Consider the following 26,669-nt stretch of genomic DNA (forward strand, 5'->3'; position numbering starts at 1 on the left):
ATTTTTATTTCTACTGATAGTTTTTGGCTATATTTTTATTCAGTTATTCAACTTTTGTTATTGATTTATAGGAGCTCTTTATATATTAAGACTCCGAGTTGTCTGTTTTTTTAAGAAATCTTTTCTTCCATTGTGTTTCTTATTGTTTAACTCTGATACATGTTTTATTTTTCAGAGTTTTAAACATTTTAATATGGATTTGCTTATCATTTATTTTGTAACTCTTGAGTTTGGGCCTTATTTGGGAAAGTTTTTTCTTACCCCCAAATTATAAAAATACATTTCAGAATTTTCCTGTATGTTTTTATGGTTGGAGTTTTTCTGTACAATCTGCTATCCCTGCTGGCTTTTATCTGCCTGAGCTGACTGTTTCCTCCTATGTCCTGGCAGATGAGGAGGGGCCTGAGGGCCTGACCCAGTTCCTGATGACAGAAGTACGGCGGTTGCGGGAAGCTCGAAAGAGCCAGCTGCAGCGGGAGCAGCAACTGCAGGCCCGGGGCCGGGTGCTAGAGGAGGAGCGGGCAGGGCTGGAGCAGCGGTTGCGGGACCAGCAGCAGGCACAGGAACGCTGCCAGCGGCTGAGGGAGGACTGGGAAGCAGGCAGCCTGGAGCTGCTGCGGCTCAAGGATGAGAACTACATGATCGCCATGCGCCTGGCACAGCTTAGCGAGGAAAAGAACTCGGCTGTGCTGCGCAGCCGTGACCTGCAGCTGGCGGTAGGCCCCTGTTGGAGATGAGCAGGGTAGTGTGGGGAAGGGGCAACTTGGGTGAAAAAATGATGGTAATATGGTGGCCAAGTCATGTCCCAGAGTAATCACCTGCTGGCTCTGTGACTGTGAATATGTCCTCGCACCTGCCTTTTATACCTACTTCATTTGGTATGGTTGAGGTTCTCAACTAGGGGCAATTTTGCCCTCCCTAGAAACTCTAGCCATGCTTGGGGAGGTTTTTGCTGTCACGACTAGGGGTTGTTATTGGCATCTAGTGGGTAAAGCCAGGGATGCTGCTGAACATTCTGTAGCACACAGCATAGCCTGCACAGCTACATTATCTAGCCCACAATGCCAATAGTGCTAAGGCTGAGAAACCTTGGGTTAGGAGGATTCAGTGAATTAAGAGAGTTTCAGACATGTATGGTGCCTGGCATAGTGTCAGTGCTAAAAACTTGTGTCATCAGTAATCATTACTGTTATATTATCATCAACTGTTGTTGGTATGCCATGAAGCTTACATGCATCATGTCTTCTAATCCTCACCAAAGCACTGTGGACCAGACTCTGTGTCTCACTTTGTCACCCTCGGTAGAGTGCCGTGATGTCATAGCTCACAGCAACCTCAAACTCTTGAGCTCAAGTGATTTTCTTGCCTCAGCCTCCCGAGTAGCTGGGACTATGGTGCCCACCACAACGCTTGGCTAGTTTTCGAGACCAGCCTGCTCTGACTCAGGCTGGTTTTGAATTCCTGAGTTCAAGCACTATCTGCCTTGGCCTCCCAGAGCGCTAGGATTATAGGCATGAGTCACTACACCGGGCCTTGGACCAGGTTTTTGTTTACAAATATAGACACCGTGGCTCAGATCAGTGAAGGGACTTGCTCAAGGTCATAAAGCCAGAAAGCAGCACAGGCTGGATTTGAACTGGGCTGCCTGGCCCAGCATTGGCCGCCTCCCCATGCTGTTTTCCATCTGCTCCCCGTCCAGTGAAGTCTCGCCTAATCCCCTCCAGCAGCAAGTGAGATTGCCCTCTTTCTTATAGGCCAGGAAACCCAGCCTTAGGCCAGGAAACCAAGTTCCTGGTTTCTGATTAGGACTCAGCATGGGGGTAATACTGCTGTTTGACGGTTATAGGGAGTTGTCCTGAGGATTTAATGAGCTGATCCATATCAAGAGCTTAATAGTTGCCAGCAGCACTCAGGAGCCTCTCTCCAGGGATACTGTGTAAGGTTCCAGGATTCTGACTGCGGGGTGTGAATGCCCCTATCCTATGAGCCTTGGGCTGTAGCTACAGTCTTTTAAGCAGTGGCAGGTGCCCTTGGATGGTAGTTGGCATGTAAGGCTGTAGGTCTGGGTGCACCAGTGTGCCAGAGCTGGGTTCGTGCACGCCAGGTTGGTCGATGTCTTGGAGAGGTGACTCCTGATCAGGGGTGTTCAGGCCACCAGTTGAAGGGTTCAGGCTGCTGGTCCTGCTTGAGAGTGCAGGTGGCTGGATTGAGGTTGTAAGGGGACCATGAGACTGTCTTCCAAGAGCCTGCTTGGTGTTCGGCATGAGGTGGAAGCTTTCTGTCGGGCAATCCCAGAACTGTAGGACCCAGGCTTGCTCTGCTGCTGTTGAACTGTTTGGCATGGGTAAGACTTCCCTGACACCAGTCAGTCTTAAGTACTTGCCCTGCACAGACTCTGAATTGTCCAGCACCCCTGAGGGCATTGCAGTCTTCCCCAGTTCTAGAGGAGAAACTGAGGCACAGAGAGGTTGGTTAGATCATTTCCCCAACATCAACAGGATTAATCCTTTACTCTCAGCCCTGCTGAGGGGTGGTAGGGAGGGTGGGTCTGTTTTTACCTACAGAGGTTCCTCTTTTTCTGAAATAGACATGGGGCTTGCTGTGAGGTTTTCTCATAAGAACCCACTACTCAGAGAGGACAGCGTGAGGGCCACCACCTGAGGTGCTGCTGAACATTCTGTAGCACACAGCATAGCCTGCACAGCTACATTATCTAGCCCACAATGCCAATAGTGCTAAGGCTGAGAAACCTTGGGTTAGGAGGATTCAGTGAATTAAGAGAGTTTCAGACATGTATGGTGCCTGGCATAGTGTCAGTGCTAAAAACTTGTGTCATCAGTAATCATTACTGTTATATTATCATCAACTGTTGTTGGTATGCCATGAAGCTTACATGCATCATGTCTTCTAATCCTCACCAAAGCACTGTGGACCAGACTCTGTGTCTCACTTTGTCACCCTCGGTAGAGTGCTGTGATGTCATAGCTCACAGCAACCTCAAACTCTTGAGCTCAAGTGATTTTCTTGCCTCAGCCTCCCGAGTAGCTGGGACTACAGGCACCTGCCAGAACACCTGGCTATTAAGTAGAGGTGCTTGTGTATCTGCAGGTTCACTTAGAATGACCTCCTAGAGGTAAGATAATCTGTCACTTGGCAGATAGTGGCTGCTTTTTCCTGGTTAGGGGCTAGAGGCTAAAGGTGGAATTAAATTAAGAGAAGAGATTTTCTTTAAACTTAGCTATGGTAAATGTACCATAATTTTTTAGAGCTTTTCTCCTATAAAATTAACAAAGGCTTTACAGACAGATCTTAGCAGAACAGCCAATCATGTCTGGCTTGGCAGCTTGCATTCCCTTCCTCTCATGGACAGGTGTGTGGTGGCTGTGATTTAATACCGTGTTTTATAAGGTATAGATTTAATGAGCTGTTATTTCTAAGCAACATAAACTTACGGAACGAATGCTATAATTTTGTGCTAAGTGAGTTTGTACACCAGGATTAAATGCATCCGTCTTTCCTGGTGCTCGGCAGAGACTCCCAGGTGCCTTGTCCTCTGAGCTCATCAGGGAAGCCAGCTGGCTGCGGGTCAGGCAGGAGGCCATGGTGTGTGGCTGTGGTTTGCTGGAGAGGGTGTGGCCACGTTTGCCCTTGTAGCAAGTCTTTCTCTGGAGGTTCACAAAGCATGTTTTGTGAGTGGAAAGGAATGCGGGAGTCATGAATTTCTTTCAGTCTTTTGCAGAGGAGGAGCAGACTGTTAATTTGTGCCTGATCCAGCCTCCAGTCTGTGTGTGTGTAGTGCGTGTGTGTCCATGTGGAGAGGGGAATTCTAGGCTCTGAGAGCTGGGGGACTAGCAAGTCATTTTCCAAGGGAGGCTGGAGCACTGCTAGACACCAGACATTGCATGCCTGAGCATAGCACGAGAGGTCTTTGTGACCTTTTCCCAACAATGACTTCATTTTATGGCCTGCCACCTGCTGCTACTCTTGTCACCATCCAGCCACCTCAGACCCCACTTGCATTTGGGAAATAACCCTGGCTAAATGCAGTTGCAATGTAGCAAATTAGCTGTGTATGTTGCTCGCGGCCTGGCGACCATCCCATAACTGCCCATCCAGTACATCTGGCCAGCCTCTGGCTGCACACACCGAACTGGGGACCCATTAGGATTTTATTTAAAGCTGTGAAGACCACCACAGTCATACCTGTGGGAGCGCCGAATCCTGCTCTTTACAGTTTAAAAGCCTCTGTCCACTCTCTGTCTTGTTTATTTCTTACAAGTGGTAGGGTGAGGAGATTGTTTTGGACTGTTTTTCTGATGAGGAAACTGAGGTTCAGAGGAAGTAAGCCACTTCCTCAAGATGACAGAACCCGATAAAGTGGTAAAATTGAAGCCTAAACCCCGAACTTGGAGCTCGAGTTGGGAATGAATGGTCTAATCTTTTGGAGTAGAGGCTCCATTAGGAATTTCTTTTTTCTTTTTCTTTTTTTTTTTTAGAGACAGAGTCTCACTTTATTGCCCCCGGTAGAGTGCCGTAGTATCACAGCTTACTGCAACCTCCAAATCCTGGGCTTAGGTGATTCTCTTGCCTCAGCCTCCCGAGTAGCTGGGACTACAGGCACCTGCCAGAACACCTGGCTATTTTTTGTTGCAGTTTGGCCGAGGCCAGGTTCAAACCCGGCACTCTCAATATATGGGGCTGGCACCCTACCCACTGAGCCACAGATGCCGCCCTCTTTTTTCTTTTCTTTTCTTCCTTTTTTTTTTTTTTGAGACAGGATCTCAAAAGCTGTTGCCCTGGGTAGAGTGCTGTGGCATCACAGCTCATAGCAACCTCAAGCTCTTGGGCTTAAGCGATTCTCTTGCCTCAGCCTCCCAAGTAGCTGGGACCATAGTTGCCTGCCACAACACCCGGCTATGCTTTTGTTGCAGTTGTTATTGTTGTTTTAGCTGGCCCAGGCTGGGTTTGAACCCGCCATCCTTGGTGTATGTGGCCGGTGCCCTACCCACTGAGCTACGGGCACCACCTGTTAGGAATTTAAGGGAGTACCAGTCCCCAGTCTGTCCCATGAGCATGTGTTGACCTGGGATGTTGGGTCGAAAGGGGGGACATTTTGGCTCCTGGGCTGGATAAGACCCTCACCTCTCAAACCCACCCCCCTAGATTCAGGCCCAATGAGGCTATTAAGGTACAGGGAGGGGCTATGACTATGGAGGGCCACATTGAGCTGGAGGCAGGGCTGGGGCCTGACCCTGGTTCTTCTACTCTTAATGCAGCCCTCCTCCCCCTCTGCCCTCCCCATCCTCTTCTCCTTGCCATCATGAGGATACTGGGCTAAATTGACTGTACTCAGAGTTGGAATTATGGGACAGACTGTGTGTCCTAATGCAGCTCATCTACCCCCAGGTTCGTGAGGTGCATTGGGGCAGCCTTGGCCTTGCTGCCCCTCCCTCTTCATCCCTATTTGTCCCATATTTGACCAGCCTGTCTCTTCTTCACAGATAGGACTCCTGCTTGGGTCCCTCTGGGAATCTGGGAGGCTCCCTGGGGTGACTTCCCCCTCCCTGCTCTGTGACCTTGTGATGGTCCCTGGTATATCTCTCCCTGGGTGGCCACAGGTGGATCAGCTCAAGCTCAAGGTGAGTCGGCTGGAGGAGGAGTGCACACTACTGCGAAGGGCCAGGGGGCCACTTCCTGGGGCTGAGGAAAAGGAGAAGGAGGCAGACGGTGTAGACCTTGTTTCAGAGCTGCGCGCTGAGAACCAGAGGCTGACTGCGTCGCTGCAGGAGCTGCAGGAGGGGCTGCAGCAGGTACAAGGGCCGGGCTGGTGGGTCTGGGGGATTCACATGGGCATCCAGACCTTCCTGCTGCTCACTTGTCCTCCTAGAGCCTGGAAAGCCCAGGATTTCAGAACCAGGGGTCTGGGGGAGGTGCCTGTGGCTTAAAAGGGTAGGGCGCCGGCCCCATATGCTGGAGGTGGCGGGTTCAAAACCAGCCCTGGCCAAAAAAAAAAAAAGAAAAAAAAATTGGGACCAGGGGTCTGAGGTCTGGCTGGAATCCCAGCTGGCCTCTTGTCTGAAGCTCTGAGCCAAGGGCCCTTAGTGTGTGTCTGGCATCTGTGAGTGGCCTCCAGGAGTTCTCTGAACTCCTTAAAATTTGTTGCCTGATTTTGTGTGGGGGGCATTTTTCTGGGGAGAGGGCCCCCAGCTTTCTTCAGATTTTTGGAGGAGTCTGCAGCCTTGAAAAGGTTGAACTCCTTGTGTTCTTGGTGGCTCCCAGGCAGGTCAGTGGCAGTGTGGGCCTGCCTCCTGGCTATTGTTCCACACAGGAAGTGGGGGATGGGAGCCAGCCCTTTCATGGGGTTGGGGTGCTTGGCTGGGGTGTTGGTCTGGGGCTAGATCTTGGGCCCAGGCCTCTTATCAGAGGAGTAGGTATAGGCTTGGAAATAGCTATACCCTTCTGTTGCCCTGAGTGGTGAGTGGTGGCCAGAGCAAGAGCCTGTGGGCCTGGTGCTTGTTTAGGAATAAGGTCCTAGCTGAACTTGCAGGAGCTTGGCCTCATCCTCCTTCCCTCAGCTCACTTAGCTCACTTGTGCTGCAGATGCTCCCTGGAGGGTGGGCAGGGCTAGTGGGGACCACACCCCTTCTAGGTGATCCTGAGAGGCAGGGCTGGTCTGATGGGTTCCCTTCCTCTCCCCACGTGGGTGGACCCTGGGCCAGATGCTGAGGGGACCCTGACCTCTGCTCCCTAGGAGGTGAGCCGGCCGGGGGCCCCGGGCTCAGAACGCATCCTCCTGGACATTCTGGAGCATGACTGGCGGGAGGCGCAGGACAGCAGGCAGGAGCTGTGCCAGAAGCTGCATGCCGTGCAGGGGGAGCTGCAGTGGGCCGAGGAGCTGCGTGACAAGGTGGGCCCCATCCTGTCTCCCGTGCCAGCCCTGCTCCTGGGACAGGAGAGTGTCAGGCATCTCTAGCTTGCAGCTGTCCCCAGTGTCTGCTGTGTGCAGGGCCTGTGCTGAGGACTTGTGTTCATTTCTTCTCATATATTGGTGGAGACGCCTTCTAGGTGCTTGAGCTGCAGTAATGAACAAACCAAATAAGTGTCTGCTCCGTGGAGATGAATTCCAGGAGGGGAGACACACAGTGTACCAGACACGTGGTCCTGAGTCAGGACCAAGGGTGCTGTGAGGGACACAGAGCCAGTGAAGGGGAAGGGTGCAATTTCAGGGGGGCAGCCAAAAGTGGCCATGTGTGTGGCATTAACTTTTCTCCCACTCACAGATTAGGGAGCTGAGGCCCAGAGGGGTGAAGTCAGTGACCCAGGCTACCCCACTGCAGAGGGGGGCTGTTGTTATTGGGGTGCTGCTGGGCACCTGCTGGTGGCTCCCTCCTGGTTCCTAAACCCTGAAGTCTGACTCTATCCTTTCCTGCCCTCAGTACCTGCAGGAGATGGAAGACCTGAGGCTGAAGCACCGAACACTGCAGAAGGACTGTGACCTGTACAAGCACCGCATGGCCACTGTCCTGGCCCAGCTGGAGGAGATTGAGAAGGAGCGGGACCAGGTGAGCCTCTGCTGTGTGTAGGATGCTGGTCCAGTTGCTGGTTCTTATATAGGGGAAGAAGAGAATGACTGGAGGGGACAAGAATTATAGGAGGAGACTTTATGGTGTATCAGTCAGTTTAGGATGGAACAAGTAGGCCAAGGGAAAACAGACAGGACCTCGAGAATTTAAGAGAAGTAGCCTCACACCCTAAACCCACCTGCCTCATCTGAGCTCCTGGCTTCTTTCCTTCCTTCCTCCCTGTCTCCCTCCCTCCCTTCTTTTTGACTGAGTCTTACTATGTCACCCTCAGTAGAGTGCCATGGCGTCACAGTTCACAGCAACCTCAAACTCTTGGGCTTAAGTGATTCTCTTGTCTCAGTTTCCCAAGTAGCTGGGACTACAGGTGTCCACCACAGCACCCGGCTATTTTTTGGTTGTAGTTGTCATTGTTGTTTGGCAGGCCCGGGTTGAGTTCAAACCCGCCAGCTCCAGTGTATATGGTGGGTGCGCTAGCCGCTGAGCTACAGGCACTGAGTCCATTCTTCATTTTTGATCTCTTATTTTTTCCATATTAAGGGCAAGGATAACACAAAAGAGGAGCTTGCAGATATTTGCTGATAAAGAAATTCCTGAAAATTTTAGCTCCCAGTCCCTGGGTACTATGGCCTTTGTGTCCTGCTGAGGCTGCGTTCTATCAGGCCCCTAGCCCTCCCTGTGGGGAGGCAGGAGGTTTTGTCCTTGACCTAGTTTGATTCCCTCTAGAGAAATTGAAGTCTTATAAATTAGGGTTGCCCTTAAAATCCCCTCGTGAACTTGAAAATGAAGATTTGGGGCTTCATCCTCCAACATTCTGATTCAGGTGTTCTAGGGCAGGGCCAAGGAAAACATTTTTTGGAAACAGAGTCTTGCTTTGTTGCCCTGGCTGAGTGCAGTGGTATTGCCATAGCTCAGGGCAGCATCAAACTCCTAGGCTCAAATGGTCCTCATACCTCGGCCTCCCAGAGTGCTGAGGTTATAGGCGTGAGCCACAGTCCCTGGCCAGGAATCTCTATTTCACCAGGCTGCCCCCCAGTCCCTTACTCTAGCCCCCTCCAAGGCAGTGGATGACAGGTCTGGGCCATGGGCACTGCTCTCAGGGACTCTGGTCTTCATGGTGGAGAGAAGCACTTTGGATGGGATGGGTTAGTTTTGCCTTCTAGCTCCTCCTCTGACTGGGATCTGTGAATAAAGCCCTTGCCATAGTAGCTCTCACAGAAGGGTTTTAAGTTCTTGGTGAGGTGGGAAGAGCCTGGGCTGCATCTGCATCTTTGAATCTCAGCTCTGTCCCTACTGGCTTGGTTTCCCCACCTGCAAAATGAGAATAAGGAGAGTATCTAACTTCACCAGTTAGTGTGATGATGAAATAAGTTGATAGATGTAGCATGGGGCTGGCACACAGGGTGTGCTCAATATAGGATGACTGTGGCTCCTGATAACTGCCTCATTCTGCAAGTCAGAGGCCAGGACAGCAGAGCCCAGGACAGCAGAGTCCCTGTGGCTCCTTCAGCTGCTGGCTTTCTCTACCCCCAGGCCATACAGAGCCGGGACCGGATCCAGCTGCAGTACTCACAGAGCCTCATTGAGAAGGACCAGTACCGCAAGCAGGTGCGGGGCCTGGAGGCCGAGCGAGACGAGCTACTGACCACACTCACCAGCCTGGAGGGTGCCAAGGCTCTGCTGGAGGTGCAGCTGCAGCGGGCCCAGGGCAGCACTTGCCTCAAGGTGAGCTGGGTCAGGATCGCAGGATCTTGGTGGGAGGGCTGGAGTCCTGGCGGGAGATCTTGGCCAGGGTTGGAAACATGCAGGACCTGGTGGGAGACCTCAACCAGGGGAGAGGACATGAGAGACCTGGCAAGAGCCCTTGGGAATGGGAGCACTTCAACCCAGGCTGGGGGTAGGAATGGGTTGGCAAGAGGCCAGGGGCATGCTAGTCTCTGAGTTTCTGGGGCTGCATTTGGGATACTAAGAATAGTTTGAAGCCTGTCTTTGTATATACTTGGAGAAGCCTGGCTGCCCTGGGGCCTGTGAGTGTGTTGAATGCAAAACCTGGGCCTCATACCTGTAGTTCAGTGGGTAGGGTGCTGGCCACATACACTGAAGCTGAACCCAGCCTGGGCCGGCTAAAACAACAATGACAATTGCAACAACAAAAAAAATAGCTGGCTGTTGTGGTGAGCGCCTGTAGTCCCAGCTACTTGGGAGGCTGAAGCAAGAGAAACGCTTAAGTCCAAGAGTTTGAAGTTGTTGTGGGCTGTGATGCTATAGCACTCTACCCAAGGCGACAGCTTGAGACTGTCTCAAATAACAAAAACAGGCTCGGCGCCTGTGGCTCAAGTGGCTAAGGTGCCAGCCACATACACCTAAGGTGGTGGGTTCGAATCCAGCCTGGGCCTGCCAAAAACAACAATGATGGCTGCAACCAAAAAATAGCTGGGTGCTGTGGCGGGCACCTGTGGTCCCAGCTACTTGGGAGGCTGAGGCAGGAGACTTGCTTGAGCCCAGGACTTGGAGGTTGCTGTGAGCTGTGCGATGCCATGGCACTCTACCCAGGGGGATAGTTTGAGGCTCTGTCTCAAAAAAACAAAAACGAAAAACCCCCTGGGCCTCAGAGACCAGCTGGTGTAGTCTAATATGGGCCTAAAAATCTGTCAGAGACCATCTGGTCTGGTCCCCTTTATTGCATAGGGCCCAGAGAGGGCCAGGGATTTGCCCAAGGCCACACAGTCAGCCAACACAGGAGCTGGGCCTCTGGGCCCTTTGTAAATCAGACGCTGGTTCTCAGGCTGCAACCAGAATGCTGCCTTTACCCATCCTGGGTTGGTTGAAGACAGCTCAGGAGAGCTGGTGTTTGGTGCAGTGGGATGTGGAGGAATAGAAAGAAACATGAATCTGTGACTGCTCACTTGTTAAAACCCTCCATGGCTTTTTGCTCTTTAGACAGAATCCCCTCTCATGGCCAAGAGGCCCGGCAGATTGGACCCCTCCTTTTCTCTAGCTGATTCTGTAGGTTTTAGCATTTTGATTCCTGGAATGTGTCATAGTCCTGCCTCAGGGTCTTTGCATATACTGTTCCAGCTGCCTGGACCATCCTGCTTAACTGTATCTACTTAGTACTCATGTATCCTTCAATTCTTAGTTCAAATCACACTTTCTGGAAATCACTTTGGTGCTCCCAGGCTGGGTAGGGCACCAAGGGCTTCCCCTGCCCTGGGTACCCTTCTTCTGTCGTCACCTTAGCTTGGGGTTGTTTAGTTCCTCCCTGGTTTATTTGTCACCCCTTCTAGGCTGTGAGCTCCACGAGGGCAGGGATCTGGCCTCTTGTGCTCCAGCTCTGTCACTGTGCCTCGCATGTGGCAAGTGATCATTAAAGGACTGTGGCTGGCCTGGGCCCAGAGCTGTTTGCCTCCTCCCCTCCTCTTCCAGGCCTGCGCCTCCTCTCATTCCCTGTGCTCCAACCTCAGCAGCACCTGGAGCCTGAGCGAGTTCCCCTCTCCGGTGGGAGGCCCAGAAGCAGCTGGGGAGGCTGCTGTCCTGGGGGGATCTGAGCCCCATACCTCGGTAAGACACTGCCCCACCCCAGTATTGGGGGATGCTGATAACATTTCTATAATTATCAATGAATAGACGACTTTCCTCTTTGTCAAAGGTTCCATTTTACAGTAAGGACACTTAGGCCCAGGGAGGCCAAGTACCTTGTTTTAGGTCCCCCAATCCAGGGTGGTGCTGGGTTTGAGTGCCAGGAGACCTAAGGGGCCACTTACACACTTGAATCCTTAGAAGCCCACTCTGCTCTGGGCCCTTCCTTTTATCTGTGGAATGGGCACAAACCAGGTATGTTGAGGACTGTGGTACTGCTGGGCAGAGGGCTGACCTGGCCCTATGGTGGCATTGCAGGAGGAGGCCACAGACAGTGAGAAGGAGATCAACAGGCTCTCCATCCTGCCCTTCCCCCCGAGCGCTGGTTCCATCCTCCGCCGACAGCGGGAGGAGGACCCTGCTCCCCCTAAGAGGTAAGAAGCAGTAGTCAAGGCCAGAGGGTGGGGGGGTCTGCTGCTTCTTGGACAGCCACTTTCTAGAACCCCCGCTGCTGCCAAAGTCAGGGCCCAGTCACTTCCCTTTACTGCCCTCAAATGGCTGGAGCTCTGGACACCTAGGCTCCAAGAGTCATAGGAGTGACTGAGGACATGGGGTTTAGATGAGGCCAGAGGGCAGAGTTCACTCATCCCTAGCCAGGCACCCTGGCAGAAGAGTCACTGGAGGTCAGGCCTTGAAGATCTTAAGCCTAAGAGGAAGCTGGATGGTCAGGACTAGAGGGCATGGAGAGTATCCCAGTAGGTCAGGGGCCTCAGGCAAGAAAGCTGACCCATCAGCTGCAAACGGGTTAGAAAACTAAGCTGTACCTGCCACTTGCAGGACCAGGGGCAGCAGACACCACCTCCTGGGGTGTAGTCCCATCATGGCTCTCCCCAGGTAGCTCTTGATTTATTCCTTTACCTGTGAGGGTCTAGGCACTGGGGGGCTGTGACCAACAAGGCTTGATCTTAGTGAATCGGCTCTGATGGGGCATCTGGTGAGGGTGTTTTGTGGTCTGATTTGGGAGGTATAGCCTGGAACAACAAATAACAAAGATAGCAAATGAGGTTAAGATGAGGGGCAAGAGATCAGGGGAGGCTTCCAGGAGGAGGCAACATGGAAGGAGCTGAAAGGCAGGCCAGGGCTTTCTAGGTGGGATTGTGGATAGCAGAGTTTAGGGGAGCCAGGTGTCACGGGCACCCTGTGCCTGGGACCCGGCCTTCAGTCTAGTCTGCATTTGTTTGGGGGCTATGGGACCTTTTGGGGACCTGGGGCAGGAGGAGGGAGCAGGGCAGAGTGCCCACTGCACCTCTTCTCCTGTCCCCTCCCTGCCCTCTCTCTGCCAGATCCTTCAGCAGCATGTCGGACATCACAGGTAATAGTCCTTGGGACTTCAACTGGTAGGGCCTCTCTGGGGGAGTGGCTGTGCTGCCTGCCCTGTCTGTGTCCCCTGGGTCACAGGGCAGCTGTGCTGCCTGCCCTGGGTCTGTGTCCCCTTTCCTGTGCCACTGGCTGGGAGGAATGCCCTGCTTGGGACGCCCTGGGGGGTTTTTGTTCAGGCCTCTTACCTCTGACCTGTCCCAGTTTTGGCCCACCCTCTACTCTCTTCTAGGAAGCTGAAGGGTCACCTGGTGGGCCTTGACCCAGTTCTGAGCCTGCTGTTGTGCTCAGGGTCTGGTATGCTCTGGGGGCCTTCACACCTGACCAGACATCTCAGGCCCTGGGCCATCCCTGGGCCTGGGAGGTGCTCGGGCCCTCCTGTGGACCTGTCATGTTTCCTAGACCCCCGAGCCCTAAATCTTACTCTTTCTTCCCAGGGAGTGTGACACTTAAGCCCTGGTCCCCTGGCCTCTCCTCAGCCTCGTCCTCTGATAGTGTGTGGCCTTTGGGAAAGCCAGAAGGCCTCCTGGCCCGGGGCTGCGGCCTGGACTTCGTCAACAGGTACTATAGATGCCAGGGCTGGTGGAGCTGGGGGGCAGGGTCTCTATTACTTGAGGAGATGAACAGGGGCCGTAGGGAGTAGGGAAGCCTTATGCAACTGTTGGAATATTAAGGTCTTTAGATACTGGCAGTCCTTGGATTCAAATCCTGTCAACACCATTTATTGTCCTGTGACTTGGGCTGGTCACTTCATTTCTCTGGGCCTCAGTTTATTCAATGGCTCAAGGAAAATGGTGATTTCTTCTGCATGAATGTTTTGAAGTTTATGTTCATGTGCTTAGAGCTCTCAGCTCTGCCAGACATGTAGCAGGTGCCTGGTAAATAATAGTTGTTACCTAAAGACTGCCCTGTCCCAGCATCCTGATTGTCAATGCCCCTGGCTTTCAGTGCCCCGCAGGACAGAAGTGTCCAGCAATGCTTCATGCTGTGGGTTGGGTAGGGGCCATCATGGAACCCTGTGGCTGGGCCAGCCATAAGTCTACAACTGGAGTCACAAAACTCACTAGTGTGGAGTGAGCGGCAGGTGTGTGCTATTAGCGCTGGCGATGAGTGGCCCTGTTCACACTCTCCAGTGGATCTAAGGGGGAGAGTAGAGGGGGCCATGTTGAGGTCGTGGCCTTGGAACTTAGCCATGGAAAGAGCTGGTTGGGGAGCAGTGTGGATGAGGGAGCAAGGGGGAGAAGCCTGGCAGGGCTGGGGAAAGTTGAGGTTGGGCCGATCCACAGTGGATTTTGTGAGTCAGGCTGGGGACATGTGGGCTTTGGCTTGTGCACTTTGGGAAACCTGGGAGGGTTTTAGCTCTTATTTAGTGCAAGGCCAGTTGCTGGCTGCTTTATGGCATTCTTTCTGTCCTGGACATAGGCATTATTACAATTTATCCTTGTGTTATAGAGGAGGTAACTGAAGCTCAGAGAGGTTAAGCAACTTGCCTGAGATCACACAGTTGGCAAGTACCAGCGCCAGGTCCACAGTGACCTAATCAGACTTGGGTTTTGGAAAGGACATAGGAGACATTGATAGTCACAGTTGGCATGTGGAGGTGCTGGGTGCAGAGGGACAGGTCACACAACAAATCAGGCAGAGCAGGCCTGAGGCCGTCTGCCTCCTGCAGGCAGCTTGGCCAGGCCCCTGCCCCCACCCTCTCCTGGCAGTGGCCCAGAGTGACATTGTTCTGCCTGTGCAGGACGTGCTTCTGGGGAAGGGGTGGAGGCGCCTCCCTTCCTGGTTGCCTCAGCCCTTCCTCCCTTCCTCCAGTGGGGGTCCTGGCTACTGGCCAGCAGGCGCCAGGATACAGCCGAGGGAGCAGGGGACTCTACCCATTTACCCCCACCCCACCCGCCCTGTGGTCATGTGGGGCCACCTCTTCTGCCCATCTTAGTCCAGGGGAGGAGGGGGTTGGGAGAAGAACACACATTGGGACAGGGGCAGGGGTGGTGGACTGAGAGAGAGAGAGAGAGAGAGAGGTGGGCAGGCAGAGAGGGAGGAGGAGGCCCACTCAGGCCCAGGTGGGGGCAACTCTCATGTCTCTTGGGGCTGTGTTAAGGTGAGACGGGAAGAGCCAGTTTGGGAGCCAGCTGCCTGGACTCAAGTCCCAGCTTTGTCATTTGCTGCTGAGGGGCCTTGAGCATGACATGCCCCACAGTGCCTCAGTTTCCTTCTCTGTAAAATGGGGTCAGTAGTGCCTGTCACCAAGAATAATTTTGAAAGTTCCATTGATCCTAAGGAAGTGCTTAGAATGTTCTGGGTGTACAGTAAACACATGCCAGCTCTTAGCTATTGTTACTGTAGCTGCTGTTGTTCCCCACTGGCACCAGAGGAGGGGACTAAGGCTCTGAGAGAGTCAGAGATGTATTCCAAGTCACTGCCCTGTGGTTCATGTGTGGGGATTCCAATGTGCTTCCTCCCTGCCTGAGCTCCTGTCAGTCCCAGACTCGGGTTGGGTTCTGACAGTGTGTTGGGTACTTTTTCTCCTCTTTCCCATTTCCTGTACATCTCTTCCTTTGGCCTCTCTGCCCTGCCCTTTCCGAAGTCTTGGTGACACTGGGACATTGAGTGCTGGGACTGCTGGAGGATGGGCAGGCAGACGGCCAGGTCAGGGGACAGGAGGCAAGAAAGAGCCCAAGTGAAGTGAAGTGCTGGGTGAGGGGCAGGGTGCAGGGTGCTGTCTCCCTGCCGAGCCCTGCCTCTGTTCACGTGGTCCCAGAGGGTCACTGGCACCTTCTATCCTTGAACAGAGAGGGTTCTGATAGGTCATTGCCTGACTCCACCACCCACCAACTGTGCCTCAGTTTCCCTCATCCCTAACAGATGCCTCTGTAGGATTGAGGAGGATTAAAATGAGGTTATCAGTATGACATGCTTAAGTCTCAGCATTAGGTCCCTGACCTGGTACAAAGCAGGCATAAAGACTGTCTAGGAATATTCCCATAGCATCCTAGAGTGGGGGACACTCACTGAGGCCACTTGGCCCATCACTGCGCAGAGTTGGCAGATGTGGTGCATTCCCCGTCTGCCTGTGACCTGAGGAGGGAGCTGGGAGCCTTCACCTGGTGGCTGAGGCCCCCACAGGCAGGGTAGGGGGCAGTCAGGTGGCTAACCAATCCTGGGAGGGTAGATCAGGCAGCACCTTCCCCACCTCACTTTCTTTCTCTCCCCTTCCTGCTTGTCTGCTGAGGGTGGGGGCTAAGAGGGGGCCTTGCTCCTGGCAAGCCCCCAAGTGGACTCTGTCGACCCTGAGAAGTGCTGACAGCAGGTCTTGGAGGCTCTGAGAAGTCATTGGTCGTTTGAGGAGGTTATCAAAGGAGTCCTGGAAGAGGGGATGCCTCAGCTGGGTCTTTAGGGAGCAGCAAGAGTCGGCAAGGAGCCCCAAACCCTGGGGTGGCCAAGGTCAGCCTTGATGCTCTAGTTGCAGGGGGAAGTGAGCAGGGGTGGGTGGAGTGGGCCCGGGTCCCGGCTGCTCCCTGGGCTCTTGTCTGGGGAGGGCATGATGGTCAGTTGTCTGTGGGTTTGAAGTAGGTGGGGAAACTGAGGTCAGAGAGAGGTGACTTGTTCTGAAGCATACCTGATAGCAGTAGACATCTGTGTTCTACTGAGCATCAGTACTTCCTGGGCACTGTTCTAAGAGCTTCTCATGTCTAACTCACCAAGTTGCATGGTGAGGACGGGGCCCGCGGAGCATTATAGGCTCAGCAGGGCGGCTGGCTGGCCCCAGCTTCCTGCAGGTGCAGCCTGTGCCATTTTCCTCAGACTTCTGACCCCAGCCCGTGATGAGAGGATCCCAGTACTCATGCCTAAAACAGAAAGGTCTCAAGACTTGTGGAGGCAGGCTTGTATTTTTGGTTCTATTCCATTAAAAAACTATGCTGGTCGTGACCAAGTGAATGTCACACCTCACTAAGGGACAGTCCTGCAGTTTATTTTTAAATTTGTTTGTTTGTTTATTTGTTTTGAGACAGAGTCTCACTCTATTGCCCAGGCTAGAGTGCCATGGCATCAGCCTACCTCACAGCAACCTCAAACTCCTGGGTTCAAGTGATCCTCCTGCCTCAGCCTCCTGAGTAGCTGGGACTATAGGTGTCCACTACAGTGCCTCACTAATTTTTCTATTTGTAGTAGAGGTGGGGTCTTGCACTTGCTCAGGCTGGTCTTGAACTCTTGAACTAAAGTGATCCTCCTGTCTCGGCCTCCCGGAGTGCTAGAATTAAAGGTGTGAGCCACCACTCCCACCCCCAGTCCTGCAGTTTGAGGGCCCAGAGCCCTCTGGTTTCCACCTTTTCCTGTGTTATTTTTACATTGAATTGACCTTCCTCACACCCCCAGTGGGAAGGGGTGCTGCTAATGACTCCTCGTTTTGTGGATGTGGTTACCAAGACCACAGATTTGCCTGTTTGCCTGGCCTAGGGACAGTTCACCTGGTGTTGGGAGCCAGACTGTGTGCTCCAGCCACACAGCCACTGGCTGGATAGCCTGACCAGGTCTCAGCCTCCCACCTCTGCCCCGACCTTCCCATGCCACTTCCATACCACCGGGGCAGTGGGGTGCTGAATGATGCCTCCTACACCTGAGTCTGCCCCAGCCCCTCAGGCCTGGTGCTCTGTTTTGCCAGAGTGGGCAGAAGCTCAGATGGTTCCTGGGGAGCTCAAGCTTCTATCTCCCCAGGAGTACTGATTGGATTAGGGTCTTTGCAGCCTTGCCCACCCCAGGCTGGCAGCAGGGGGCAGTGTGGCTTTATCTGGGCTGCAACTGTCACCGTGAGTGGGAGACTTTGCTGAGCTGCGGCACACCTACCCACTCAAGCCTTGCCCCCTCCCCATGGCTGAGGATATTGGCGGGGTCTTGGGGTCAGTTTGTCTCTGAACCTGGCCACAGGGCCTCACCAGCTCTCATTCAGGGACAGGCAGAACCCTGCCATGATGGGGATTTGGTGGCTCTTTGTCTTAACTCTCAGCAGTGACTCTAGCTCACCTTATCTAGGAGCTGTTTCTCAGGATGTGAAGTTAGCAATTAGGAAGGAGCTTGACAAGGTGTCTGGCACGTGGGAAACAGCCAGTGTTTGCTGCTACTGTTGTTATTGTTATTATTAAATTCTTCCACACATCCTATATTCTGTCCTTCATACCTTTGCTCACGCCATCCCTTCAGCCTGGAACACCGTTTCCTCCGTCCGTCACCGCAGTGCTTCTGTTCTTCACCGAGGTGTAGCCAGGTCCTTCTTCCCTGGGAAACCTCTCCCCTCTGTGCTCCCGCTGCCGCCGGCTGTAACCATCCTCGGATCTGTGCTGTGCGCTAGTGGCGACCTCCCTCCCCAGACTGTGAGCATAACGAGCATTTACTAGTCACCTGCTATGTGCGAGACACTGGGTTTGGTGCCAGGGATGCAGAGCTGAGCACTGTAGAAGTCTGGCCCTGAGGTGTTTGTTCTGATGCAGGAAACAAAAGGGAAAATGCGGAACTGCGGCAAGGTGCGGGTGGTGTGCTCCTGCGGCACGCTGCACCTCTCCATGGGCCCAGGGGTGGGGGAGAGGCTGCTTTTAACTAGAACTTGGAGGACGTGTTTGCCAGGCAGGGAAGGGAGGGAAAGGCATTACAGAGGGCAGATGCCGTGGCCTGGGATCATGGCATACTTGGGGAATGCCGTGGTTGTGATTCTCCAAGAATGTTGAACTGAATCAAAATACTTACTGGATTCTAATTCTCATCCCCTTTCTCCTTTCTCAGGTCTTTGGCCATCCGTGTGTCTGGCCGGAGCCATCCAGGGGGTCCAGAGCCCCAGGACAAGGGCCCTGATAGCCTATCGCCCCTTGGGGACAGATGGTCTGGGGCAGTGCGGAGGGTTCTGTCTGGGCCTGGGTCTGCCAGGACTGAACCAAGAGAGGTGAGGCCCTGTGCCCCTCCCTTCCCCGAGCTGGGGGTGGAGTCAGTGCTTTAACCAGGGTGAGACACTCTCTAGTTGGTGGAACAAGGTCACAGGGCGAAGCTTCTAGGGATTGGCCAGAGTAGAAGCCTACTGTTTGCCCCACCTCAGCCAGTGTTAAGTGAAGCCTGATTGGGTGTGGGCTGAGCGGTGGGAACACACTGACAGCACCTTGACAGATCCCTGCCCTTAAAACTCGGGAAAGAGCAGAAGAGCTAGGCTGGGTGGGGAGTCCTGTGGATGGGAGCAGGGTCAGACTAGGCTGGGCGTGGCAGTCTGCAGTGAGCTGGGACTCTGAATTATGAGGCTCAGTCACCCCCACTCTTGGTCTTCCTCCAGCCTCAGGGTGGTTCTGCCCTGGGGAGCTTACTTCTTTTCCTCCCTACCTGGGTTTTCTCCCAGTCAAGGGCAGAAACTGCAGGGCTGGAGGGCCTGGAAGCCCAGGCCCAGCAGAGAACCTTGTCCTGGAACCAGGGGTCCACATTCCCCTTCCTGATGGACTCAAAGGGTAAGTCTGGCTCTGGGGAGGGTTTGGGAACTCAGAAGTACTGAAGGTGGGAGCTGATAGCCTGAGAAAGGGCTCATAGATGCTTGTGGTGCAGGGGGGGAAGCCAAGGGCCGGGAAGGAGCTGGCCTTGCCCCACTTGCTCTTTCTCCTGTCTCTGGGCAGTGCAGCTGCCTCCTTCTGTCTGTCCCTGCGCCTTTCTCCATCCCCTCCTCTGTAAGCAGCTTACAGTGAAAGGAGCATTGCATCAGGAGTCCAAAGTCCTGGGTTTGAGTCCTGGTTCTGTCTCTAGTGGGCTAGGTGGCTTTGGACAAGTTCCTTCCCCCTCTAGGCTTAAGTCTCTCACTTTGGGAAGGGGAAGGTCGGGGTCCCTCCAGAGGGTCATGTCTGGGGACTCATCAGACATGAGGCGAGGCAAGCAGTAGGCTTGTACTCTGGCCAAAGGCTGATCTCTGACTGCACCTTCCTCCTCTTGACCTTTCCACTGCCCCCCACCCCATGCATGCTCAGCCTGCCAGTCCTTCCACGAGGCCTTAGAAGCCTGGACGAAGGGGCTGTGTACTGAGCCCTTCTACATTCGAGCCAACCTCACCCTGCCTGAGCGGGCAGATCCCCACGCCCTTTGTGTGAAATCCCAAGAGATCCTTCGGTTGGTGGACCCAGCGTACAAACGGCGGCAGGAATGGTTCTGCACCCGGGTTGACCCCCTCACACTGCGGGACCTGGACCGGGGCACTGTGCCCAATTACCAGAGGTGATGCAGGGCCAGGAGCCTGGGGATGGGGTCCTACTGGGAGCCAGAACCAGAATGGGGCTCACTCCCTCCTCCTGCAGGCCCTCAACGTCCTCTGGGACAGAGTGGGGGAATTTGAGGAGAAGACATAAGGGGCCCTCCTTGTGTAAGACACAACTTTCTCCCACAGAGCTCAGGAGTTCCTAGAAGTTCAGGAAAAATGCCTGTCCTCCAGCCGGCACCGAGGCCCCCGCAGTAATGTAAGCAGGGCTAGGCAGGCGAGGATGGGTGACACCAAGGGTGGGGTCCAAAAAGGCTTCTGCATTCTCTAGAAGCCCTGGGAGAAGGGCCATTGCCCACCTGTTCCTTCCCAAGAGTTAGATGATCATCTCCTAGATGACCAGCAGGCAGAAGAACAGGGGAGCTCAGCACCGGGGGTAGCTTACAGATGAAATGAGACAGAGTGGCCAGTCAGGAGCATCCAGAAAGACAACAGGCACATTTCCTTTTCCAATGCCTGGATGGCAGCTGGGCTGGTGGCAGCCCTACCATGCTCATGGGCACAGTGTGGCCCAGAGATGTCAGATAAATGAAGAGTGTGGGCTCTGGAATTGGATGGCCCGTTTGAAGCCCAGCTCTTCCACTTCTTAGCTATGTGACTTTGGACAATCACCTGAGCTTTCTTGGAGGCTCTGTTTCCTTATCTGTAAAGGGGGGAATGTACACTACCTGTCCCCTAGGCAGTATGTATGTGGCTTTGGTGAGCTGTGGCCCATCAGAGGTTTAGTGTCCTTCATGTTATAGGCATCTGACACCTGTTAGTTATTGGTATTATTAGCACTGTCTTTTTTTTTTTTTTTTTTTGGAGACAGAGTCTCAAGCTGGGTAGAGTGCTATAGTGTCACAGCTCACAGCAATCTCAAACTCTTGGGCTTAAGTGATTCTCTTGCCTTAGCCTCCCAAGTAGCTGGGACTATAGGTGCCTGCGACAACTCCCAGCTATTTTTTGTTGTTGTTGCAGTTGTCATTGTTGTTTTAGCTGGCCCAGGCGGAGTTTGAACCCACCAGCCTCGGTGTATGTGGCTGGCGCCCTACCCACTGAGCTGTGGGCACTGCCTGTTTTCATTAATCTTCCTATCCAAGGTTACCTTGTTAATTCACTGGAAGAGACCCTAAATTTGTATTTTATGTGACATTCGATTCCTCTTGGTCTTTGGGGCTCAGTCTCCCCCTTTATAAAGTGGGAGATAGACCTAAGGTTCTTCCAACTGGCTCGGATGGGCTTGCTTGCCTAGAGCCACAAAGATAGTTGCTCTTGCCTGCCTGGGGTGGCTGTGCTGGGCTGGGCAGGGGCAGGAGAGGGCCTGGTTTTGGGGGGGTCGTCTGGTACTAACCCAGGCTCCTCTGGCAAACTTGGGCAATACTGACAGTGGGTCCCCCTGTGCCTGGGGTCCTGTTTCCTCTCCTCTCTCCCTGGGTAGGGGTGGAGCTGAGCTCTCAGATGTCCTTCCTTCCTTACACTCTCCTAGCTAAAGAAGAGAGCCCTGGACCAGCTGCGGCTGGTGAAGACCAAGCCCATCGTGGGTGCTGCAGGGGACTCCCCTGAGCAGCCGCTGCTGGAGCCCTGCTCAGGTAAGTGTGCCGGTGTGAAAGTATATTCCATGCTGCTCCTGGTTCTCAGGACTGGGCATGTCTGGTGTCCCTTGGCCTTGAGGGCCTATTGTGAGGGTTCTAGTGGGGAGCAGGGCCCATGTGGGACCCTGAGAGACAAGGCTGTCCCTGTGGGAGGATGGACTGCCAAGGTTGAGGGAGGTCTTGCGGGATGGCATGTGTGTGACTGTGACTGTGACTGTGGGTCTGTATGAGGCTGGGGCACGGACAGAGCATGTGCAGCTAGGCTTCTCTCGTGTGTGGTGGCAAGTGCCATGAGGACCCAGGGGCCTTCTGGAGGCAGAGGGTGTGGCCTTAAGCTAGAGCCGGGAGGAGGGGCTAGGGGAGTCCAGGTGAGAGATGAGCAAGTCCAAGGTTTGAGGGGGAGGGGGATGGGGCCTTCAGGGATGAAGAGGAGTTCATTCTAGGCAGAAGGCACAGCTCCTGCGTGCCACAGAAGCGAGGCTGTGTGTGGTGTGTTTGGAGGGTGTTTGGTATAGTGAGTATTGGGCACCAGCTTTGTCAGGCACTGGAGACAGATGGTCCCTCCCCTCATTGGGTTCCCTGTCTAGCAGGGGGGGCAGATGATTAGGCAATTACACCTGGAACATTAAAGAGACAGTGTGAGGTGTGTAATGGACAAGAACTGGGTGTCATGGAGCATATACTGGGATGCTGCACATCTAGGGATAAAGGAAAGGTGAGAGTTGACAGGGCTGAAAGGTAGAGGGTGGGGCTTTGGGTGGCCCCAGGGCATGCAGGGTCCCTGTAGTTGGAGGCAGCTGGCAGGAAAGCTTAGGCACAGTGGAGTCTGTGGCTGCCACTCCCCAGGCTCCTGGGCAGGGCTATGTCACCACATGGAGGATATGGCCTTTTTTCCTGACAATCTGGGAAGTCACAGGTATGTTGAGAGCAGGGCAGTTACATGATCCAACTTTAGTTTTGTTTTTTTGTTTTTTTTTTTGAGACAGAGTCTCACTATGTCACCCTCGGTAGAGTGCTTTGGCATCACAGCTCACAGCAACCTCAAACTCTTGGGCTTAAGCAATTCTCTTGCCTCTGCCTCTCAAGTAGCTGGGACTACAGGCACCTGCCACAACACCCAGCTATTTTTTGTTGCAGTTGTCATTGTTGTTTAGCTGGCCCTGGCTGGGTTTGAACCCATTGCCCCATGTATGTGGCTGGCGCTGTAACCATTGTACTTCGGGCACGGAGCCCTGACTTTAGTTTTAAAGCCAGTCCAGCAGCTGAGTGAATGACCTGTAGGGGTCAGAGGTGAGGCAGGAGATGGGGAGGAGCCTTCTGCTGTGGTCCCTGTGTGTGGGGTGTGTATGTAAGAGGAACAGCAGCTAACTCAGGAAGGAAAAAGGGTTAGATGATAACATTAAGGGGTGTGGCCATTCTAGGAAAGAGGAGCTGGGACCTGCCTGTACCCTCATCTCTTCCACACCTCTCCCCTTCATAGACCCCGAGTGTAGCCTCAAGCCATACAGCCTGGTGAGGCCACTGCTGGTGTCCGCCCTGCGGCCCGTGGTGCTGCTGCCTGAGTGCCTGGCGCCCCGGCTCATCCGCAACCTCCTGGACCTGCCTAGCTCCCGGGTGGACTTCCAGGTGTGCCCAGCAGGTAAGCCCTGTGCCATAGGAGAGGAGGACTGGTGACACTTGGGGGCAGCTGTGCCCACTGGTTTACTTGGTCCCTGCCTCTTCCTTCTCTCCCTTTTGCAGAAAGCCTCTCTGGGGAGGAAGTGTGTACACCCTCAGCACCTGGAGCCCCCAAGGCCCAGCCTGTCACCCCTGGGTTGGGCGGCAGGATCCGGGCCATCCAGGAGTCTGTTGGGAAGGTTGGTGCCAGGGCTGGCCTGGAGGGGGTGTTGCCCTTCTGGGGCTGAGCACCAGTGTGAATGTGGGCTGTATTCTGCTGCTTGCTTGCAGGGTAACCCTGGGCAAGTCCTTTCTCTTCTGTGATCCTCAGTTTCCTCACCTGTGACCTGGGTGGGTTGGGGTCACTCTTGAGGTGTTTGGCCAATACGGGTCACCTACACATCCTTGTTCTCAAACTTGCCACTGTCCTAGGGGCTGACTGGGGCCTGGAGGGTGGTGGGTGGGTTGGGGTTAGCTCTGTCCTCCAGATGGGGAGGCTGAGGTCTGGAGGGGGAAAGTGACATTTCTCCAGGTCACTCAGTGAATCCAGTGTCTTCCCTTTGGGTTCCTTCCTTGCTGCCAGGGTCCCTCTGGGTGGGAAAGCAGGATGTGCGCCTGTGGGAAGCTGTGATGAGCATGGGGTGGGTGTCTGTGGTTCGGGAGTACAATGTCACCTCAATCTTCCGAGAAGAAGCACTGCCTGTTGGAGCTGGGCGCGCGGGGTGTGCGGGAGCTGGTGCAGAATGAGATCTACCCCATTGTCATCCACGTGGAGGTGACTGAGAAGAATGTCCGAGAAGTCAGGTGAGTGGGTGGGAGGGGCAGGGCATGCAGACCTGTGAGCTCCCTCTCTTCCCCTTTCTCCCTTTGTCCCCATCTCTCCCCTTCTCTCTCTCCTCACTCTGTCTCTCTCTGTCTCTGCTTCTCTCTTTGTTCCCCTTCCCCATTTCCTTCTTTCCTTTTCCCTCCCTCCCTCTCTCCTCCTCTCTCTGTCTCTCTCCATTTTCATCTCTCCCTCTGTTTGCCATCTTCTCTCTCTGACTCTTCCCATCTTTGTGCCTCTCCCTCTGTCTCTCTGTCCATCTTGATTGTCACTTTGACCTCTGCCCTCTCCTCTCTTGGCAGGGGTCTGCTGGGCCGGCTGGGCTGGCGGGACTCAGAGCTGCTACGGCAATGCCGAGGCTCAGAGCAGGCACTCTGGGGGCTGCCCTGCTCCTGGGTGCAGGTCCCCGCTCACGAATGGGGCCATGCAGAGGAGCTGGCCAAGGTGGTACGCTGCCGCATCCTGCAGGAGCAGACCCGCCTTGTGTGGGTAGACCGCAATGTGGAGCACAGTGGCAGCAGGGGCTGCGGTGGCAGCAGCGAGGCCTGAGGCCAATCTGATGCCTGCACTTCCTCCCTAACTTTATAAGCCAGTGTGGAGCTGGCCCGCCCACCCTGAGCCTTCCAGACCCTTGGACTTCTGGACAGATGTGGGACCCATCCCTAGCCCTGCTGAGCCTGCAGGAGCCAGCAGGGCAGGGCTCCCACCCCCCTGTACTTGCTGCTCTGGGACTTCCTGCCCGGCCCCATGTCTCCGTGTTCCCACTCGTGGGGCTCACCTATGTGTCTGTGTTCTCGCCTTAAACACTCGCCCTGTGCTCTCACACCTGTGCAAAGATTTACCCAACCAAGTTCTCAGGGGCAGGCTCAGGTCTGTCCTCCTGTCTGGGCGTAATGGGTCTCCTGAGGTCCTCAGCTTGTTCTGCTCCCAGGAGCACCAAGCCTGTTACCATGTGACGTCTACTGTCCAGCTCACATTTCATATGTGGAGGCCCCATGTGACCACTGTGGCTTCCCTGGTCCGTGATCACCTCGTTTCTCCTCTCACCTGTGTCAGTGGTTCTCTTCCTGTGTAAATAAATGTCATGTTCCACCCCTGTGACACATGGGCACTAACTCCCAGGACTGTGGCTCATGGGAGCTCCCTCTTAGGGGTGAGGGAGGAGCCGGCTGCTCTGTCACAAGAATGTATGGCTCGTGGATTCCTAATGGGCCCTTTCACTGAGAAGCTGCACACTATGGAACATTAAATGCCTTTTTGTCATAGATGTTGGTGGTCTTCTGCTTGCTCATATCCCTGGTCTGAAGTCCCCTCTATACTTCTCCCATCTGTCCCCACCCCCAGCTCAGGTCCCCACTCACCTGTTGGGAGGGTCAAATTTCCTGCCTGCCTTTTTCCAGAGCCGCTCACCATCTGTGCTGGCATCACCTTACCTGCCCCTGGTTGACCGAAGGTGAGACCCCCCCCCCCGGCCATGGGCCACCCAAGCATTCAGCCCTGCCTGCTGTTGATCATCAAAGAAGTGTCCCCTAGAGCAGGGCACCAGAGCCAGCAAGGTGTGGTCTTGCTGAAGGGACTCAGCTGCCAGTCTAGAGATGAAGAGCAAACCCTTGATGTGCCATTAGGTCCCTGCTGTACTCTACCAGGGAGAGGACAGTCACCCCAATGGGAGCAATCCAGGCAGCCTCACTGGAGGAGGTGCCACTTGAGTTTGAGGGTTGAGATTCCTCTCTTCAGAAGTATTCATAGAGGTCTCTCTCACCTTCTCTTCTTCATGAGAGGGACCCACTTCCAACTGTCTTTGGAGGTGCTCTAAACTTCTTTTTGAGAGAGAGAAAAAAAAGGAATCATTGTGCTTACGTGCAGGTGACTGTGCTTGGTCACAGTGATGAACTTGGGTGGGCCCCTAGCACTAGTAGGTGGAGGGAACCCGAAGAGCAAAAGCTCAGCGGTACGGAGATGGGTTGAGTTTGATTCCCTGAGGAGGGGTTGGAAATGAGGTTGGGAAGTACAGGGGTGGGGCAAGGGGGGGTGCAAAATGCCATGTTGAACTTGGGCTGTGTCCTTTAGGCTGAGGGAGCCTTCCAGAGGTGCAGGAACAGACCTGTGGGAGCTCTGATGTGGGGTTGCCTCAGAGCAGGCTGAGTCAGGCAGTGTTCAGGCCAGATAGGGGTGGGGGACAGGGCAGTGGAGCAGACAGGAGAGGAGGGGCTCTATGTTTGGAAGCTTAAGAAAAAGTCCCTGGCTCGGCGCCTATAGCTCAACCGGCTAAGGTGCCAGCCACGTACACCTAAGGTGGCAGGTTCGAATCCCCAGCCCGGACCCGCCAAACAACAATGACGGCTGCAACCAAAAAACAGCCGGGCGTTGTGGCAGGCGCCTGTGGTCCCAGCTACTTGGGAGGCGGAGGCAGGAGACTCGCTTGAGCCCAGGAGTTGGAGGTTGCTGTGAGCTGTAATGCCAGGGCACTCTACCCAGGGGGACAGCTTGAGGCTCTGTCTCAAAAAAAAAAAAAAGAAAAAGAAAAAGAAAAAGTCCCTGAGCTTAGGAAAGGGCCTGGGCTAGGCATTTGGGGCATGGGTGGAGAGGGTATGGGGATGCTGAAAGGGGATGAGGGGACAGAATGGGGTTATAGTCCCCTTTGTTGGGAAGAGGGGACAAGGGGGAGGAGGTGGGGAAGGGGCTTTGAGGCTGGGCCACATGGGATAAAGGTGTTCAGGAGGGGAGCTGCCAGGGTGTAGGTGGGCCCAGACTGTCGGAGCCAGGGGAGGCATCTTTCCCAGGATGGAGTGCAGGGTGCAGGGGCA

General features: G+C 54.2%; 1 protein-coding gene across 2 annotated transcripts in view; it reads left to right on the forward strand.

Annotated features, from left to right (window-relative positions):
* Positions 1–25,110, forward strand: part of CARD10 (caspase recruitment domain family member 10) — a 29,089-nt gene extending 3,979 nt beyond the window's left edge. For both annotated transcript variants that reach the window (XM_012801241.2, XM_023509369.1), the window contains exons 4-21: positions 391–716; positions 5,619–5,810; positions 6,752–6,907; positions 7,437–7,562; positions 9,114–9,305; positions 11,007–11,141; positions 11,478–11,593; positions 12,503–12,531; positions 12,974–13,097; positions 18,315–18,471; positions 18,913–19,018; positions 19,526–19,769; positions 19,939–20,008; positions 21,278–21,380; positions 22,864–23,022; positions 23,124–23,239; positions 23,731–23,843; positions 24,165–25,110. In XM_012801241.2, coding sequence (XP_012656695.1) covers positions 391–716; positions 5,619–5,810; positions 6,752–6,907; positions 7,437–7,562; positions 9,114–9,305; positions 11,007–11,141; positions 11,478–11,593; positions 12,503–12,531; positions 12,974–13,097; positions 18,315–18,471; positions 18,913–19,018; positions 19,526–19,769; positions 19,939–20,008; positions 21,278–21,380; positions 22,864–23,022; positions 23,124–23,239; positions 23,731–23,843; positions 24,165–24,411 — 2,711 coding nt within the window. In that variant the 3' untranslated portion in view covers positions 24,412–25,110. The remainder of the gene's footprint in view (positions 1–390; positions 717–5,618; positions 5,811–6,751; positions 6,908–7,436; positions 7,563–9,113; positions 9,306–11,006; positions 11,142–11,477; positions 11,594–12,502; positions 12,532–12,973; positions 13,098–18,314; positions 18,472–18,912; positions 19,019–19,525; positions 19,770–19,938; positions 20,009–21,277; positions 21,381–22,863; positions 23,023–23,123; positions 23,240–23,730; positions 23,844–24,164) is intronic.
* The last annotated feature ends 1,559 nt before the right edge of the window (positions 25,111–26,669 follow it).

Source organism: Otolemur garnettii, unplaced genomic scaffold (genome assembly GCF_000181295.1).
Source record: "Otolemur garnettii isolate 467f Iridium unplaced genomic scaffold, OtoGar3 scaffold00007, whole genome shotgun sequence".
NCBI lineage: Eukaryota > Metazoa > Chordata > Mammalia > Primates > Galagidae > Otolemur > Otolemur garnettii.